At 48.1% G+C, this 19,588-nt stretch overlaps 1 protein-coding gene across 1 annotated transcript in view; it reads right to left on the reverse strand.

Annotated features, from left to right (window-relative positions):
* Positions 1-15,840: 15,840 nt before the first annotated feature.
* The window catches only part of NLRP12 (NLR family pyrin domain containing 12), a 31,171-nt gene continuing 27,423 nt past the window's right edge, over positions 15,841-19,588 (reverse strand). Inside the window, exons 9-10 of the mRNA XM_014833328.3 lie at positions 17,497-17,667; positions 15,841-16,847 (exon numbers count right to left, since the gene is read on the reverse strand). Of these exons, the coding sequence (XP_014688814.3) occupies positions 16,760-16,847; positions 17,497-17,667 (259 nt within the window). The 3' untranslated portion in view covers positions 15,841-16,759. The remainder of the gene's footprint in view (positions 16,848-17,496; positions 17,668-19,588) is intronic.

Genomic DNA, 19,588 nt, shown 5'->3' on the forward strand with positions numbered 1-19,588 from the left:
GGCTCAGGGCTCCTCCCCCAGACCTGGACTTGTTGATTTACTCATCCATCCATCCATTCATCCGTCCGTCCGTCCGTCCGTCCGTCCATCCATCCATTCATCCATCCATCTACCCATCCATCCATCCATCCGTCCACCCATCCATCCGTCCATCCATCCATCCATCCGTCCATCCGTCCACCCATCCATCCGTCCATCCATCCATCTACCCATTCATCCATCCGTCCATCCGTCTGTCCGTCCATCCATCCATCCATCCATCCATCCATCTGTCCATCCATCCAGCTTTCTGCAGGCCAGCACCTCAGCAAATGATACCAGAGATGGGTCTGGCTCATGCTTTGCCCTCAGAGCCACTCCCAGTCCGACAGAGGAGGCATCCACAGCCCAGGGCGGCCCAGGCAGTAGAGCTGATGTGGCGAGTCACGGATCTCACCTACTAAATATAAGTCGTCACTCCAGAAGGAGCTGGATAACTGCAGACATTCGTCTTCCTGAGGACTTAACCCTCCTCCGTAGTTGATTTCTAGTCTACTCAGCTCCTCTCCTTCCCTCTCCACGTTCACCCAAAATGTGCTTCCCCATCCAGTTAGGGGAGTGGACAGCCGGGGGTTCAGACTCGGGGATCTCAGTGTGCCCCTCTGTGAAATGGGCACAGCGGCAGTCTAATTACAGAAACATTTCATGGACTCTCAATTGCTCGTGATAAAGGTCGCGTGTCTCAAGAACATTCACAGCTGAATCAAATATTGAGCACAGATGCAGCTTTCCTGAAAAGCTACCGTTGATTCATTCAGATCTGTTCTCTGTTCTCATGGAGCTTCTGTTTCAGAGATAAGTTCCTGACTAGTTATGAGGCTTCCATCCTCATGGGCCCCCTATCTCCCCCTCCAGCCTCCTTAAGGGCTCCTCGCAGAAGCATTCCAAGAGCCTTTCAGGTCAAAACCTTTATCCCACTGATGCAAGTTCTGGCAGCATATTTCTGCACGTTCTCCACCCCTGGTAGGCCTGGCTGTCTTACCGCTCTTTGAAGTGGGGACCCAGGTGGACCCCCAGAGCTGGATAAAGGTTATTTTGTCTTTATTCCAAAGTGAAAACATCTGAGCTACAGAAGATGCAGAAAGAAATCTTAGGTGAACTTTCCTCATCTGCTTCTCGAAAAAACAGCAGCTGTTTACCCAGCTCCGAGGGAGCTTCCTGTGGAGTCAGCGGCCAAGGCCCACGGCCCGCTTCCCTTAGTGTCAGAAAGCCCCAGAGAACTGGTTTTCCATACTCTCCCTTGGAGGCCCTAACACTCTGCCTTTTTTTAAATTGATAGATCTAAACCTTTATTTCAGGCTATTCCACAGCTTCCCCTTCCTGGGAGGTCCCTCATGCACATGTAAATACACCTCATCTTTTCTCCTGTTAATCTGTCTATTGTCAGTCAATTTTCAGGCCCCCAGCTACTGGACCCAGGTTGGAAGAGGAACGAGTTGTCCTCCCAGCACGGTCTTCAGAATGCCTTGCATGACTTCCAAACGGCCGGGGTTGCCCCCGTCCTGGACCCCTCCCCCCAACTGCCGTCCTTCTCAGCCTTTTCAGGTTCTGAGCTCTTGACTGAGGGCTCCAGGTACTAAGGAATTATGCCTCCCTTTGTTACTGTTGAATTAGCACCAGGAAAATAGGAGAATTCAACTAATACTTACTGAACAGCTAAATTCGTCACAGGAATCTTTAGGAATGTCTAACAATCGTGCCCTTTGCAACAGCATGGATGAAACTTGAGGGTATGACATTAAGCAAAATAAGCCAGACAGAGAAAAACAAATCCTGCATGGTTACACTCATATGTGGAAGATAAACAAACACACGGACAAAGAGAACAGATCCGTGGTTCCCAGAGAGGAAGGGGGTGGGGCGGGATGTGTGTGAAAGGGCTGAAGGGGCGCATATGCATGGTGACAGATAAAAATTAGACTCTTGGTGGTGAGCAAGACGCAGTCTACATGGAAACTAATAAATAAGAATTTACACCTGAAATTACACAATGTTAAAACCATTATGACCTCAATAAAATACTTTTTTTAAAAACTTTAAAAAAAAGAATCTTCAGGAATGTCTGGTAAGTGTATTGGGAAACTTAGAAAAACAATGCCGCCTAGTAAATCCTCAGCAGATAGAGAAGATGAGATCGTGCCCCACCCCAATCCTCTTTCCCTGTTGTTAACAGAGCAATCTTTCTGCCTCAAGCTCATCAGAACCTATTCTTGGAAGTGACCACACCTGAAATCTCTTTTCTAGAAGCTGCAAACTGTGTGAGGCATGCCTTGGAATCTAATCACAGTGCGGAGACCTCCCCCTCTACCCGCCCTCACGGCCGTTTCCCCTCCCTCAGCACCCATCTCCATCTCCCAGACTCTGGGACTCTTCCCACAGAAGCCATGTTATAGATCAGCACCGTCCAATGAAACTTTCCGTGAGGGTGCAAATATTCATCATCCGTGTGTCCAGCGTGGTAGCCGCCAGCCACTAGTGTCTACTGAGCGCTCGAAATGTGGCTGCTGGGGCTGATGGAGGGTTGCCAGATTTAGGATGAAAAAATACAGGACATCCAGTTAAATGTGCATTAAGGATATACACGTGCTCTTCGCGACACACTTATACTAAACAATTATACCAAAAATGACTCATTGTTCATGTGAGCTTCAGATTTAACTGGGCATCCTGCATTTTGCCTGGCAACTCTACATGGAGGAGCTGAATTCTTAATTTTATTTAATTTTAATTAATTTAAGTATCAAAAGCTACATGTGGCTGACAGCCATCGGATCGGATCAAGCAGTGTCGATGGTGAAAAGAGTCCAGAAGGTGGACAATTGTCTGGACCCAGATCACTGGGATGTGGGTTTCCCAGTGCTCACCAGAGAAGTCCTTCATGGCTCATGGTCATCTTTTCACCCCTTTGGCAGGTACCGTCTAACTTTTGTAACAGGTACCCCATCAGTACTCAACAGTGCTGGCTCTGAAACGAGTGTCAAAGAAAAAATTATCCACTGGACACGAGTTAAAGACAGTAAGGAGGACTTCCGTCAAGACAAATGACTAGGGGTTGAAGGGGAGGAAATGTAAATTTCCCTCTAGTCTTCTAGGTTCTTGGCTGAGAGCTTCCTGTAATAAAAAGACAGATTAACAAGAAAAACAAACTTAATGATGTACTTAAGCACGAGACCCCACAACAATATAAGACTCAAAGAAGTGGCCAGAGCAGGGAGCTTGGACAACTTTTGGAAAAAGAAATACTAACTTTGTGAAGAATTGCCAGCACCTAGGGGTTTGGGCTAGGAACGGTAAAATGGTGAGGTAACAAGGTTTGCTTACACAGCCTTCTTGGCCCCAGATTCCCTGTCTCGGGTGACAAAGATGCCTTCCACCCTCCTGGTACCGGGAGGTGTGGGGACCTGGAAATGGCCACCCCAAGATATGTCTCTTTGGCATCAGGATTATTTGAGGCTGATTGCTTTTGATAAACTGGGACAGGGAAGGAGGCTCTGAGGAATGGAACTTGCCCTTTGTTAGGACACGTTTACATTTGTAAGGTAAATCTCTATCTGTAAAAGGTGCCTCCCTCTCTGTACCAGGAAGAAGAAAGGAGATGACCTTCTCTCTAAAAACTCTTAATCAATACCAAAGGCAAGGACTTAAAATCTGCATTTTATTGTGCTAGTCTGGTAACCTCCTGTAACTGACTTCCCTCCCCCTCCCAATGTTGGCATTCCTTAAGGATTAAGCATCTTTCCTTAGGCTAGGAACTGATTGCTGCTGCGCTCACCTGTGACCACCCAGCTCGAGACAATAGACTTGCCTCCTGCTATGCCCACTGAGATAGCAGACCCACTACCTGCTGTGTCCATCAAGCGCTGTGCCGACAGGGCAATCTTGTGACTACTGTGGGAGGGACGTTTCAGTCACATGTGAAACACCCCGTTTTGGGGTATATAACCACTATGTGCACCCCACTTCTTCGGTGCCCTTTCTTCCTTCGGGAAGAAAGGCCCCGGGCCATGGTTCCTCATAAAGCTTTGTTTAATTTTCTCTTGCTATTCTGTCTCAGGTGAATTTAATTCGTTCTCCGGCCAGACGAACCCACATTTGGGGAGAGGAAATGTCCTCCTCCCCTACAGAGGCGACCTTTCACATGAGGGATTTATGTCCTCAGAGGTCAGAGAGTCCTTGTACTGGTTGTTTCCCACGTGCCTTTAATTCAAAATGATCAATGTGCCAAAGAGGTGTATTTGAGGGTGACATATTCTGAACCCCTACAGGGTCATGACCACTGCAATGGGGGAGGTATATTGGGCTCAACTCCAGATACGTGAAGAAGCCAGGGGGGTCACAGGCGACAAGCAGAGTGAGGGCGTCAATGGGTGGAAAATTCCTAAAAGGAGATCCCATGGGTAGAGGTATTCTTACTCAACTGTTTCTTGCTAAAGGCAGGCCAAGGACTTAGCAAAGGTGTAGAATGAGGAACTTTATCAGCTATGGGGCGTGGTCAGGTGTCAAGGGTCAGGGTAGGGGGTGACCTAGCAGGATTCCTTGCTAAGACTGGGCTGGGGACCCCTACGGCAGATCAGGGGCCAAAGTCAAGATCTAACTTAAGAGAGCTCATGGGAGCCTGAGTGAAATTTGGTCAAAAAGACAGTCTTTGTCAGCAGGTTCCTTTGACATGTGATGGAAATGGCATTTACGTCTATGATCTTTCTTTCCAAACCCACGATCCCAGTCTAAGCAAGAGAAAGACAGACAAATCCATTGAAAGCACATTCTAAAAAATACCTGACCAGTGTGCCTCGAAACTGTCAAGGTCATCACAAAGAAGAAATCTGAGCCAAGTGGAGCCTAAGGGGACATGAGGATGGAATGTGATCTCCTGATGGGACTCCGGAACAGAAAGAGGACAGTAGGATAAAAAAGAAAAAAAATTAAGGAAATCTAAATAAACTATGGACTACGGCTAATAATAATAATAAAAATATTGGTTCATTAATTGCAACAAATGTACCATACTAATGTAAGATATTAATAATAGGGGAAACTGGGCCCGGGGTACAATGGAAACTGTACTATCTTTCCAGTTTTTCTGTAAATCTCAAATTGTTCTAAAAGTGAAAGGTTATTTAAAAAAAAAAAGTTCTAGCTTGGTAAATTCTTAGAAATCCAGTGAATGGGAGTGCATCCCATTGCCCATCCCCACCCATAGGACGTCCATAGTCAAAGGGACTGAATCTACCATTATTAACGCACATATGCCTAGTCTTTGTGTTCTGTGATATTCAAAATTTTCTCTAAACAGCTCATCCAATCTCATTCTTTGCACTCAGTGAGGGTCTGAATGTCTTTCCCGAGTCCTGTGGAGGGAGGAATTCTTGCCTCAAAATCCTGTTTTCCTTTTTCATCATCCCCACCCTCCACCCTCCACCCCGATTACCATTTGCTTTCATGTCAACTCCCTCCATGCTGGCCCCTCAGCCTTTCCATCCCTCCCACAGATGGCATTTGTAATCGTGGAAGTGGGAACCTCGACCTTGGCCCTCGACCCGCCTGTGGCCCGCCCAGACCTGTCTTAGCTAAGAATCCTGCTAAGCCACCCCTCCACCTTTGATACTCACCACCCTGTATCTGATCAAATTTCTCATCCCACACAGTTTAATGTCCAAGTCCTCCAACTGCCTTTAGCAGGAATCCTGCGAGGCCGGTTTAGTAAGAATTCCTCACCCCTGGCATCTCCTCTTGTACTTTCCCATCCGCTGACCCCTCCCTCTGCTCCGTGGCTGTAAATTCCCATTTCTCCTTGTTGTATTTGGAGTTGAGCTCAATCTGTCTCCTCTACTGAGATCAACTTGACCCTGAAGGCATTCGGAAATGCCCCCCCAAACTGTGCTGTTCTGGCATATTGACTATTTTGAGTTAAAGGCATTGAAAACACAGAAAATACAAGAAAAACACTCTATGACCTTCCTTCTTTGCCTTAAAAGCAGGAGATGAAATTCCCATATGAAAAATGTCTTTCCTATCCAGAAGGAAAGCCACATTCTTGTCATCAAGGACTAAAAGCTAAGACAGAGAATTCCGAAGCATTTAAGAAGGTCCAAACAGATCTTGAAATAACTATCTTCCCTTAGCCTCCCCACATGGTTTGGTCATTTTTCCACAATCTTTGAGTAACCGAATATAAAAGCAAGTAGGCTTCACCATTCCTTTGGGTCTTCATTCCTTATGAAGATTCCCATGTCACATAAAACTTGTCTTAAGGGGCCGGCCCCATGGCCGAGTGGTTAAGTTTGCGTGCTCCACTTCGGTGGCCCAGGGTTTCACCAGTTTGGATCCAGGGTGCCAACATGGCACCTCTCATCAGGCCATGCTAAGACAGCATCCCACATGCCACAACTAGAAGGACCCACAACTAAAAATACACAACTATGCACCAGGGGGCTTTGGGGAGACAAAGGAAAAATTTTTTTAAATTAAAAAAAAACTTGTCTTAAAGAAATATGTATGCTTTCCTCCTGCTGATCTGTCTGATGTCAATTTAATTCTCCAGCACAGTGAAAACAGCCCTGAGAGCATAAAGGCAAAAATTTGTCTCCTCTGCAAGGCCTAATGCGATAATCTTGAACAAGGTCTCCTTGCCATTTTTTCTTTTTTTGAGGAGGATTAGCCCTGAGCTAACTACTGCCAGTCCTCCTCTTTTTTGCTGAGGAAGCCTGGCCCTGAGCTAACATCCATGCCCATCTTCCTCTACTTTATACGTGGGACGCCTGCCACAGCATGGCGTGGCAAGCAGTGCCGCGTCCGCACCCGGGATCCGAACTTGTGAACCCCGGGCAGCCGAAGCCACGGGGCCACTGAGCCACAGGGCCAGCCCCCAGAGAAGATTTAAGACCTGCCCTAACCCACGTCCTTTTTTAGAAGCTTCCACCCCACATCCTCTCATTCATTCAGTGAGGCAATCAACAAATTCATAAATACTTGGAGCTGCTACCGTGTTCTACACCCAGAGCAAAGAGAACAGCTCTTATTTTCACGACTTTTTCCTTTTCATTGTTGGCGGGGGAGAAAGTCAACAAGAAAATGGTCAAAGGTCAAAAGCCAAACAAGTAAGAAAATTGTTTTTTTTCAGGCTTTCGCAACAGAGAGAACAGCCCAGATCTGAACAAAGATCAGAGCGTCTGGGCCGACTGGCTTTGCTTAGAACACTTTAGGGAGAAGCAGACAGAGGAGGTGATAACAGCTGGGATCCTTGCAAATCAGGGAGGTCTCTGCTCAGGACGGTTTCTCTCTCTAGTTTCAGGATTCTGATTTCCGATAAGCATTTTGGAGACAAAGACCGGAGAGTCTGAGGCTCTTGTCTGCAGGTTCCAGTAAAAAGGGCAAAGGTCAGCGTCTGGCCTTGTCACAGGTAAACAGGAGAGTCACCTGGACACGTGGAGGGGGTATTGGTTGCAGTAAGCCCTTTCCTGGAAGGCAAAAAAGGGGAGGGAGATTTCTTCACCATCCTTGGTTTCAGGACTCAAGTAAAGCCCAACATTGGCAAAGACAGACAAAATGTATAACATGTCAGATGATGATGAGGCTTATTGGGAAAAATGAAGCAGCGTAAGGTGATGGGGGGGCGTGCTAGGACCTTGAGGTCATGGAAGTTCTAATTAGGGATGTTTCAGAGGAGGTTTGAAGGATGGGAAAGTGCATAAGTCATTGAGGCTGGAGCCCAGCAAGCGAAGAGAAGGGGCCTGGAGATTCACAGAAAAGTCTGTGCAGACCTCGCCACCCCCGGCAGCGAAGCACCACCAGCTTTCAGCAGATGAATCCAAGAGAACACTAGGGACCTTGAGTGACCTTGGAAGCCAGACCCTTGCTGGTGACAAATAGAAATGGCAGGCAATAGGATATATTGGAGTATATGAGGAAGCCATTTGGTGTAAACCTAATTCGACCTGACTCTGTTTTTTCCAAAAGGGCCTGACATGGCTGTGGAGCATCCATTGTATATCTGCTTTAAACATTTCCTATGGCAAGAACAGATGCCCTTAAGATAAAGGGGCAGCTTCCCCCCACGTTGGCATTTCCTTAAGGATAAGCATCTTTCCCTAGGCTAGAAACTGAGGCGGCGTCCCACATGCCTCAACTAGAAGGACCCACAACTAAAAATACACAACTACGTACCGGGGGGCTTTGGGGAGAAAAAGGAAAAATTTAAAAAAAAAATAAGCAAGTGAGTTTGTAATACAATGTCCGCCAGTGATACCTGTTAAATATTAAAGACCCAGCGGGGAGGAGAGCATCAGCAACTGCTATTTTAGAAAAGCTGGTGGGAGGAAGCGTCCATGAGGAGGCATGGTTTGACCCAGACTTGCCTGAAGTCAGGGAGTTGAGCTGTTACGTGGCTGGAAAATCCCAGACCAGTAGACCCTCTACAGATTGTGTGAGCATCGTCCCATCCCTCTCAAAATCCTGCTCTAGTCCTTTGACATTGCCTGTCACGTTCTAACCTAACTGCGTTCTTTATTGGTTCATTATGCTTATCGTCAACTCTCTTCCCCGCTAGAATGTGAGCTCCACACAGCTCAGGGTTTTCTTTCCATCTTTCTTATACATCATTTTATCCCCAGCACTTAAGACTGAGGATTTGGACTGAGGACAGCACAATTTAGGTGTTCAGTACATATTAAATGATGTGTATTACGTCTTGGAGGTGTCCGGCACACAGACACCCCTGACACCCAAGTGCCCTTGAGAAGCATTTCATCCAGTCTGGAAAGAATCCTTCCCCCACTTTTTCACTTTAACCTCATCCCCAAACAGTAAATTTAGATAAAATGGCAGGATTCCCTTAATGTCATAAAGAAGATTATCACCCACTCACCCCCAGGCTGTAGATAAATGTGGACGATACAATGATGGAATTAGAGGATTGAATACTGTACCTAAAAGGATTTCAAAAACTGTCGGGATCTTTGCAAATGAAACTATTCCCATTGGTATGGAGAGCATCCAGATAATGGTAAGGATTGGGTGGGGATGGTGGAGAGGCCAGGATGATTATAATGACAACAAGATCGGGTGATTTGCAAATGAAGACCTTTCAATGCTACAGGAAGAATTCCTGACCAGGCAAAGCTTCTTCCGTCTATTCCCCACCTCCCCCAACCACCTCAGGCTAACGAATCTCATTTCTTAAATCTTTGGGATTTCTGACTTTTCCATCATGAATCCAAAAAAAAAAAAAAAACCTCATTAAACAGCAAAGATATTAACTTAAGACTTGAATGTTAATTAACAGTTAATAAATTAATTATACAACTATACCTCAATAAAGCTGGAAAAAAGAAAGCAAAATATTGGGGAAAAAATAGTTAATAGAGATATTAACCTGAGACTTTAAATAGGCATGTTTAATGTCCAAAATAGCAAAAACTAGACCAAGCACCTTGTTGTCAACTCAGGAATGAAAGTTTCAGGTGCTCATCATCTTACACCGTCATTCCACAAATGTTAGGAATTAGTGAAAAAATACCAAAGTGGGTCTTTTACTTTCAATTTACTTAAAGTCATCTTTGAATATAGTCTTTGTTTAAAGTTGCTTAAATTCAATTGTATTCATTAAGTTTTCCACACTTAAACAACACGCTCTTTGCCTCTTTGCTATGTGCCAGGTCCAAGACTGGTTTTGGGGGTGGGGGACAAGGTGAACAAGACAGACAAGCCATTGTCCCCTCAGGAGCTGAGCTCGAGAGACAAGTAACAGAAAAATCAAAAAAGTATGACAAAGAAATTATCCCTCAATAAAGGTGGGGGAAGGGAGCGCGAGACCTGATTCTCACCCTAGATGTCTCAGTTAACACCTCTGTGACTGAGTGTCATCTATAAAATAAATGGGTTAAAACAAACAAAAACAACTGTGACAAATAATTGAGAACTGATAAGCAAGTTATTAGTGAAATAAACAGAGAACGGCTAAGCACATGAAGTGTGCAATCAAAAATGGATGCAGGATGCTATTAAGGACCTAACCTGGAGGTTTGAGGGGGCCCACCTAGAGAAGGTGACCTTTAGCGTGTGTGAAAGATGACATGAGTGCAGCCATATTAAAATAGAGCCAGAGCAGTATTCCAGAGGAATTGCCTGCACTTCTTGTTTTTTTATCTTCCAGACTGGACCAAACCTCCAACATTCCAAGAAGTCAGTGTCGACAAGAATATCCCGTCTGTAAGAAGTGACGGAACTGGGCTTTGCTGATGTCTGGATTGCTAACCAATCAATGACCTACAAGTCTAGCCTTTTGCCCGATGACTGAATCTCGGGCCAATCTGTGAAGTACAAACCGAGCCTTACTCATGTAGCACCAACGAACTCAATGAACGCTCCTTTCATACAACTTACCTCATCTTCCTCCCTTTTTCTCACAAAAACCCTAAGCCCCTCTCCTGTAACTGGGACACTATTTAGCTTTCCTGAATCCATGCTTCCCACATTGCAATTCTGCTATCCCGAATAAATGCTTTGCCTCTTATGCTGGTTTCTCGTTTTGGAGGTTGACATAAGAGAGGCAAGACAGGTAGGAACCAGCCGTGAATGTACTACACGGGGGCAAAGGGCAGGAAGAGAGCGCTGCCACGGGCCGAGAAAGAAAGACAGTGATGGGAAGGAGGTGCTGAGTGCGGGTACTCTCAGAGGATCCAGGTGCAGAGGGAGAGGAGCAGACAGGGCAGATTTGCATCTGAGCGGCCAAGCAAGTGCCAGGTCAGCAGCCCTGCCCTCCAGCAACCCTGAGAAGGACCACGGAAAGAATTTGGAGCCTGAACTTCCAGACCCGGGTTCCATCCACTCATTGCTTCTGGCCATGTTTCCTTGGGCAAATGACTTCACCTCAGTTCTTTCATCTGTCGGATGCCGATAATATTTGGAGGGTTAATATGGATTTATAGATGACATGAGAAATAAACGCCTCCACTCTGACCACAGTTGCTCTAAAAATGTTCATTGCAGCACTATGAAAAAAAACACCCTAAATTTATAGAAATGGAAAACGTCTCACGGGAAGGGGGTTCATGAAATTACGTAAAAGCATACTCTGCATTGCCATTCAACCATGAAAACACACTTTATTTCCAGACTTTTCTATTTTATTGACACAGTTTCCCAAATTTATCTAACCATTTTTACTAAATCTCATGAACTCCAGTTACTTCTCAACGGTTTGTCATAGGGAGAGTTACAGCAAGGCCTCAGACCGCGAAAATATGCACAAATTAAGTAAAACTGTGCACCTTTTCAAAAGATACCAAAAGCAGGTTGAGAAATGGTATTCTAATATTTATGGTTGTTAAAACACATTTTAAATACTTTTTAATAGACTATTGACTTTAAAGAACACAGAAGCGTGTTCTCAACATAAATGTTTATATGAATATGTAAAGAGATTGTGATTAAATAATATGAGCAGCAATTATACATATATGTGTGTGTGTGTGTTTCCCCTCCCTGTCACCCTGCCGCTAGGCCAGGATCCCTCAGCTCCGGCAGTATCCACATTTGGGGCCGGGACTATTTATGAGCAGGGGCTGTCCCACACTGTAGGATGTTTACAGCAGCCCTGGCCTCTCTCCACTGAAGGCTGGCAGCAATCCTCTCCTCCATGGCACTTGGGACGAGCGAAAAGTTCTCCAGACATTACCAACTATCCCCTGGGAGAGGAAAAAAACCCACCACTGTTCTAGACTATAAAATCCACGATCTTATTCACCCCTCTAGCCCCAGGAACTAGCGAAGTGCCTGGTGGGCCTTATTCGCTCAATAGATGTAATAAAAAAATACTCTATGTCAATGGTTGTTGAATGAATAATGGAACCTCCAGGAGATGAGATTACTTTCTTCTGGGCACATCTCTGGATTTTCCCGGTTGATTGATCAAAATTATTTTGTTCTGGGGATAAAAACAATGAAAGAGTCAAGAGTTTAGAAACTATGTGAGGGTGTGTCCAAGACGATCAAAGGAAGCAGGGTGGGTCTGGGCGGAGACGAAATAGAGGGGAGTGGTCTTGCCCTGAGTCTGGGGTGAATGGGTCTTCAGCTTATATAAGAGCCCAGCAGCGCCCATTTCTTCCTTGCCAGGAAAGAGACGCGGTGGGACCCGAACTTTTTCCCTCTGCGCACTGCGTAAGTATCGTGTGCAGGGTATCTCCTTTACCTCCATCCTTAGGAGGTTTCCTTGCGCTTTCTGGCTTCTGAAATTTCATTCAATGCTTTCCTCCCTCACACCTCATTTCACCCTGAATTCCCGTCATCTAACGTGTGGTCACAAAGTCCTATATGCAAACGGCTCTCTGCACCGCTGTCTCGGCTTCCTGCATCCAGAAGCTCCTGGGTGGCGTCGGGTTCTCTTTCCAAGGATACCTTGAGGGGCGAAGGAACCCTTAGTCTTCCTACGTCCTTCGTGGGGTAATAACGAGGTACGTCTTTTGAGTCAGCCATTTTTCTCTGGTTTGGGACGTCGAAACAAAACAGGCGCCAAACGGAGTCACGTGATAGGCTCCAGGTCACCAAACCAAAGGGGTAATTTAAGTCCTTAGTTTGGTGATGTGGGTATATGCACTGAAATCTCATTATCCGCTGGAAAGTCTTTTCTGTTACCTATGGTGGTGATGGATGTGAGCCTAATTTCCATGATCGAATTTTCTTTTAACTTTTTCCAGTCTCCCTATTTTAGGATTAAGGCAGACTTACTGTAATCATTTGCAAGCGTTCCTTTGTCTGGTAAGTCCTTCAGTCGGCGATGGGGAGTCCCTTGTGTGGAATTACTCAACTTGTGCTACTCAAACTGTGGGGGCACTTTCTGTGCTAAGTAGGGAAGTGCCGCCATTTTTTGAGTGTTACCGGTTGAGAAAGTAGCTTCCAGTTGGCAGATGCTAAATGGTCCTTGCCAAGCCTTGGGGTAGCGAGGACAGGGCTTGGATCTGGCCGTGTCCAGTCCAGGCTTCCTCTGGGCAAAGGTTCCCGGGTCAGCTGCTCAGCCTGCGGGACTCAAATGTGGAAGCACTCTTCGAACATCGGGATGGAAAGTGCTGCGACATTTGAGTGTCGCCGGTGGGCACCCTCCACGGAACCCAAGCTGTTCTAGAACGTCACTACCCTGCTGTGGTGACTTTGTCAGGGGTTATCAATCTCTGGCATCCTGATAGCCATGGGGAAATTTGTCAGGAACAGAAAATGGTTTGTTCAGCATGGATGTTGTCCTATAAGATGCCGGAAGGCTGGCTGGAGACTCCAGGTAACGCTGCAAAAGGCTCGTGTGCTTGAGGGATGCCTGGACTCGCCACCGCAGTCACACAGCCGAAGTGCTTGCTGATGGGGAGAGACTCTGAAATGGGGAATGGAAGGTCGGTACCAGCTCGAACCACAGAGCCGTTTGCACAATACCGTGCAACTGACGTGCTTTCCTTCCCTGTCTTTAGAAAGGTTTCTGTGGCCCTGGGTCGATAGTCTCATGATTTCTACTTGTTGGCATGAGTAACTCTATAGCAATTTCTAGAATGCGACTCTTGAGTGGAACTCTCACCTCGTGAGGGTTCAAAGGTCTTCAGCTCCTTCTACAACCAGGAACCGGTTCCAAGCGCTCAGGCTGTGAGACTCAAAATGGGGGCGCTTGCCGTGTTCGTGACAGGAAAGTGCTTTCATTTTGTGTGTCCCCGTTTGAGGAGAGCATCTCAGGAGCTGGTTTGGGAAACGAGGAGTTTTGAGAGCTACAATAACAGTTCGGCTCCACTGTTCCGCACTTTTCATCCACAGATGCCGGACTGGAGCCGCAGCTTCCAGTGCATCTCCAGGCTCCAGCGTGCCCTCATCTGAGGTGACGAACATCTCATCTCCCCTGTCTCTAGTTTGCCCTGATAGGGACTTTGTACCATCCAGGGGAGATAGATGGTCAGTGACCAAGGATCTCAGTTCAGCCCTGAGCTGAGTTTTTTCCTCCTGTAGAGTCCAAGAGGCCGTGTCCTTCGGTCCTTTGCATTTCCCGTGCCACCAAACGGAAATGTGTAGGGACCACTCTTGACTTCCCTTAAGAGTCTCAGATTCTACAAGATATACCATAGCACGGGTTTCCAAAATCCGGCCATAAGGCCAGCGTGTACTCGAGCATTTCAATTGAGGGAATTTAAAGTACCAGTTTGCAAAATAAACCATGGAAATTGCGTTCCCGTGTCATGCTTGCATGTGCATTTGGGAGTGACTGGGCTACATGAGGCCAGTGGATGAAAGTGGAGGGTTCCTGGGAGTTCAGGGTTGCCTACAGACTGCGGCGAGGGAAGGACTGGGCTGGCTCCTGAGCGTCACGGATATCCTAGTCCCTGCTTTCTGTTACTCAAGCGGGGCAGAGACGTTCCCTTCCCAGAGTATTTCGCCTGATGAGGGTTCGCAGACGGCATCCTCCTGGGACTAATTTGGGCTGAGAAAAGTAATGGCTGGCCCTAACCCAACCTGCTTCGGGGTCCTAGGAATATTCTCCACACTCCCAATTTGAACCCAACGTTTGAAGGGTATTTTTCCCGTGTCCTGGGAAATGGGGCTTTTGCTTTCACTTGTGCAGATAAAGATCTTCAAGAGGGAGATTTGCATGCTCCACCCATCTCAATACTGAGACTGGGAACAGAAGGCCGTGGATGATTTCCATGTGGGAGGGTCAAGATTCTGAAAGGGGAGGAGGTGATGTCATCAGTGGTGAGAGCCTCTTCGCAGGCCGGTCCTGGGGCCGAGTGGCCAAGTTGGCGTGCTCCGCTTCAGCGTTCCAGGCTTTCACCTGTTCGGATCCTGGGCGCCGACATGGCACTGCTCATCAGGCAACACTGAGGCGGCGTTCCGCATGCCACAACTAACACAACTATGTACCGGGGCGGGGGGCGGCGTTTGGGGAGGAAAAGGGAAAAAAAATAAGATCTTTAAGAATTAGCCTTTCTTGCTGGTTTTTCTTCCCGAATCCCCCCAGCACATAGTTGGATCTAATAGTTCTGGGGCCCTCTAATTGTGGCTGGCAGACACCACCTTGGCGTGGCTTGACGAGCAGTGCCATGTGCACACCCAGGATCCCAACCGGTGGAAACCCTGGGCCGCCCAAGCGGAAACCATGCGGCCACGGGGCGGGCCCTAGATTGGGCCGTCTTCCATCACTATTTGCTCACACTGTATTTCCGTCACCTTGGCCAATTGAAGGGCAAGGGGATCCCTTGGAAGAAATCCATGGAAGCTCCTGGCTGCTGGGCCTTGGAGTACCCTTGGGAGCGGCCGGGAGATTTCATGTCAGTTTCAACCAGGAAGACACGGCGCTCACCATGTCCCATGGGTCCTGGAGGGCTGTGCCCAGTGGGCCTCCCCAAACCATGGCAGCTCCTGAGCCTTCAGTGAACAGGAACAGGAAGGAGCCAGCACAGTCAGGGAGTTACGTCTTGCTCCTTTCACCCTGAAGCCATCAACACAGGAATCCCCTCCCTCTTCCTGGAACAGACATCCCTGGTCCTGGACCCACCCGGCGGCTCCACCCTGTTTCCCCACGCGCCCTGTACCAGCATTCACACTCCTAAAATGTGCCCCCAGATTTGATTGGCACTCGTCTTAACGAGGCAGCCGAGGCTTAGATAACAGGGGGTCACCTTGGTCCCTGTTCAGTCAGCTTCAAAGGGCCTGGTCACGATCAATAGGGCTCCTGAGGTGGGTGGGTTCATTCAGGAGCAGCTGAGAAATGGGGCTTGGAGGGCGGGTAAGGCAAGAGGATTCAGTAAAGGACTGGATTTCAAGGAAGAAAAGGTTAATGTGATTGATTATTCGTGGAACATTTATTGATGTCCACAGGAATGATGTCTTCAGAATTGGAGTTCTTTCCTTGTCCTTCCTTTCCTGGGTTACAAGGTCACCCTCATTTCTCATCTTGACCATTTCCTCTGCTTCCTAGGAAATTCTGGTCTTTCCAGACCTCTCCATTGACGGCGTCGGCAGGACGTGCTCGCGGCCTTCTTGGGAAGTTTCCCAGCTGTCACTTTCCTAGTTCAAACCCCCAGGGATCAAATTCTGCTTGGGTTCCTGTCTTCACCCAAAGCGTGATAGCTGTAGATGACTGGCCAGCCCACAGTTGGCTAACCATGGCAGGGGTCCAGCCGTGGTCTGACTGGCTCCGGCCAGGAGACAGGTTCACGGCACAAAACAAGATGGCAAGGCTCGTTGGCACAGCAAGCACCCTAAGGTCCCCCAGCCTCCCAAACCGTATTGCACGATTAATCTCTGAGAACAGAGTTTCTCCACTTTGGCACGATTGACGTTTTCAGCTAAAGACTTTGTTGTGGGGCTCTCCTGTGCATTGTAGGATGTCTGGGGGGACCCCTGGTCTCTGCCAGATGCCGGTAGCACCCGCTTCCGTGTCTCCTGACATTGCTGAGTGTGCCCTGGGCCGGGGGTTGGGGGTGGGGACACAAACTCACCCTCGGTTGGGAACCCCTGCTCTAGAAGCACCCAGGACACCGGCCTAAGTTTCCTGCACGGCCCCAACATTCCCCAAACTCCAGCTGCCCGCTCCACTGCACGTTGATCCCAGAGACCCCCAAGCAGAAAGCCTTCATTCCGCTCATGAGTTTGTCTCTTCGGGAGATCAAGAGCCTGAGCGTGGTGTCGACCGGCAGGCTCTGGGGTGACCTTCCTGCGCCCCGACTTCCAGAGAAGGACCAGCAGACAGGACCACTCAGCAGCCAAGGTCCAAGGAAGGTTTGGCGACGCGAAGCGCTGCTAGTCTTCTGTGGGTCATTGGATTCAGGGCCATTCCAAACAACCTGGGGACACAGAGTGGGAAATCTCATTCCAGGCCACTATCGTGGCCCTCAGCGGACGTGTCAGCCCCACCGTGTGGCTCGCCTGTTAAAACTATCCCACTATCGAGTTCTCCATCGGAAACCAAACCCCGACGGGAAATGAGTTTACTCTAAGCCACTCTCAGCGCAATTTTCAGTGCCTCGCCTGTGTCAACTCATTGAATTTTCAGTTTTTAACAGTCTTATGAAGAAGTGACTATTTTCCTCATTTTACAGATAGGGATACTGAGGCACCATGAGGTCGAATAACCTGCAAAAATGTATCCCAGGGTTGATGAGGGATGGGATTGGAAGTCGAGCCCAGGCAGAGGAACCCTAGGTTCTCACTAAGCTAGGATGGCCCCTTTGGACAGGGTAGGAAACAGACAGGAAATGATCCGGGTGACACGGCCGGTAGGTGGGATCGGTATCTCTCAAGGGGTAAAGTCAGGCCTCCTGTGTCTTCCGCACCGATTGTGTCCGTGAGTGTGGACGAATGAAATACCCCCAAATCTTATAGATTATTTGCCTGTTCCAACTGGGGGCACGGGGGGTGTCTCAATCATTGACCTCCACTCCCAAGTGCGAGCCCCTCGTCCCGCCTCCTCCAGGACCAGGGACCGTCTCTCACCAGAGGACTCGCAGTGGGCAGCCGGCATGACTCAGCCTCTTGCAGAGCAGCCTGACACCGGCGTCGCCCAGGGCGTTGTGGGTCAGGTACAGCTCCCTCAGGGTCCGGTTGACCCCCAAGCTGCAAGAAAGGGCCTCACAGGCTTTGGCGGCGAGGCCACAGCTGTCCAGCCTGTGGAAGAGAAAGTCTGGTTGAAGCCACAGCGGGGGCTGCTTGGGGAAGGTCTCATCTTCGTAGGGAGTCGGGGGGACGTTTTCAGGGGACCCGCTGAAGAGAAAGCAGAGTAGAACCAAACCAGTCCGGGCTCAGGGCCACATGGGGATGGGAAGCACGGAAGAGAGGCGTTTCCAGACGCTCCTCGGTTCACAGCTCCATCTCTGGGGGATCCCTGCTGATTTGGCAGCCAATTCTCTCTTGCCCCTTCTGGGAATTCCACTGCAATTTCTCCCTGAGACCCCAGTCTCAGTCCATCTGGAGTTAAGGTTGTCCCGAAGGCCTAAGTTGGTCGGTTTGCACATCCCCAGCCACCATCAATGGTTCCAATTGGGCACAGGAGCCACCCAAAGCCATGAATCAGAACCAGACTTTTCCTGGAGCATTTTCTTTCAGGACTTGGGCCTGGGAAGAACTGCAGACATTTTGCCACCAAGCAGGGTCAAGGCTCACCTTCATTGAGAATGGAGCCACAGCAGCAGTAAGTATACAAGATAATGGAGATCAAGAATCCAAATGCCTGGATCAAGCCATGCCTGAAGCATGCCTTTTTACTTGCACAACTCAATCAATCCTTTGTTGCAGAAGCCAATAGCAACTGGGCTGCCACCTGCCTTGACAGTATCCCACCTGATTCTCTCTGATTTCTATTCTGTCTCCAGTCATGTTTCTTTCCTATATTCTCGGCTGTTACAAGAAAAATAAGAAGTAGCATTTATTGAGTACCGACTGTGTGCCAAGCACCTTGCTAAGGGCTTTGTGCTGACTTTCTCATTTATGCCTCACAGCAACCTTTGGAAATAAGTCCTATCGTAGCTGGGATGTTCAATGGAAATATCGTAATCGTAGTCTGGCTGAGGCTGCAAGGCAATAAATGCCAGCTTCTAATATGAGGTCCAAGACAATAGTTCAGGACTTGAGAAGAGAGGGAAAAAACCCGCTTGGTGACATACAACTACCCACATCTCAGGACAGAATGGTCAGGAGTCAAAACTGATGGTGAGAGATGGGGAGGGGGTTGTGCAAGGAGGTTGACCCAGGTTAATTATTCCACATCTGGAGACTAGGCACTGGAGGCACCTCCCATGGGGTCCCCATAAGAACTCACATATATGCTCCTGAGTGAGGTGGCTTTTTTTTTTTTTGGTGAGGAAGATTGACCCTGATCTAACATCTGTTGCCAATCCTTCTGGAGTTTTTTCCTCCCCAAAGCCCCAGTGCATAGTTGTTTATCCTAGCTGTAAGTCCTTTTAGTTTCTCTATGTGGGATGCCACCCCAGCATGCATGGCTTGATGAGTGGTGTTTAGGTCTGCGCCCAGAATTTGAACCGGCAAACCCCAGGCTGCTAAAGCCGAACATGCAAACTCAACCACTATGGCACCGGGACAGCCCCGAAGGTAGCATTTTGATGTCTCCCAGATAAGGGGGTATTTACATCCCAGAGGGACCCTGGCAACACCAATTAAGGGAGAGATGCTGCCCCTAAGCCCCCAGCTGAATTCCCAGATAAGCAAAAGACTCAGAAATGGAAGACGATATATGAGATGTGCCTCACCTCATTCTAAGTCGATCAGGTGGGGGGCCAGGCTGGTACTGGGAGAAAGGAGAAGGAGGAAGTAATAATTCATGTTTGACTGGCATTTACACTGGGCTAGACTGAATTTTTATTATATACACGTTGCCGAGAAGCTATGAATCTGCCCAGGCAAACGCCAAGGGAAAAGGGGAGCGTTACAGAAAACGTTCAGAGGCAGCGAGTGAGGAAAAATGAAGCCTTCTGTGTTTGTATTCCCACAGAGCAGGAATTATCCTACGACTTGTTTGCACAGTGCTTCTTTCCACATCTAGGCTCCTGGTACCCTCCAAAGTGATGGAGAG

This window comes from Equus asinus, chromosome 26, assembly GCF_041296235.1.
Source record: "Equus asinus isolate D_3611 breed Donkey chromosome 26, EquAss-T2T_v2, whole genome shotgun sequence".
Lineage (NCBI taxonomy): Eukaryota > Metazoa > Chordata > Mammalia > Perissodactyla > Equidae > Equus > Equus asinus.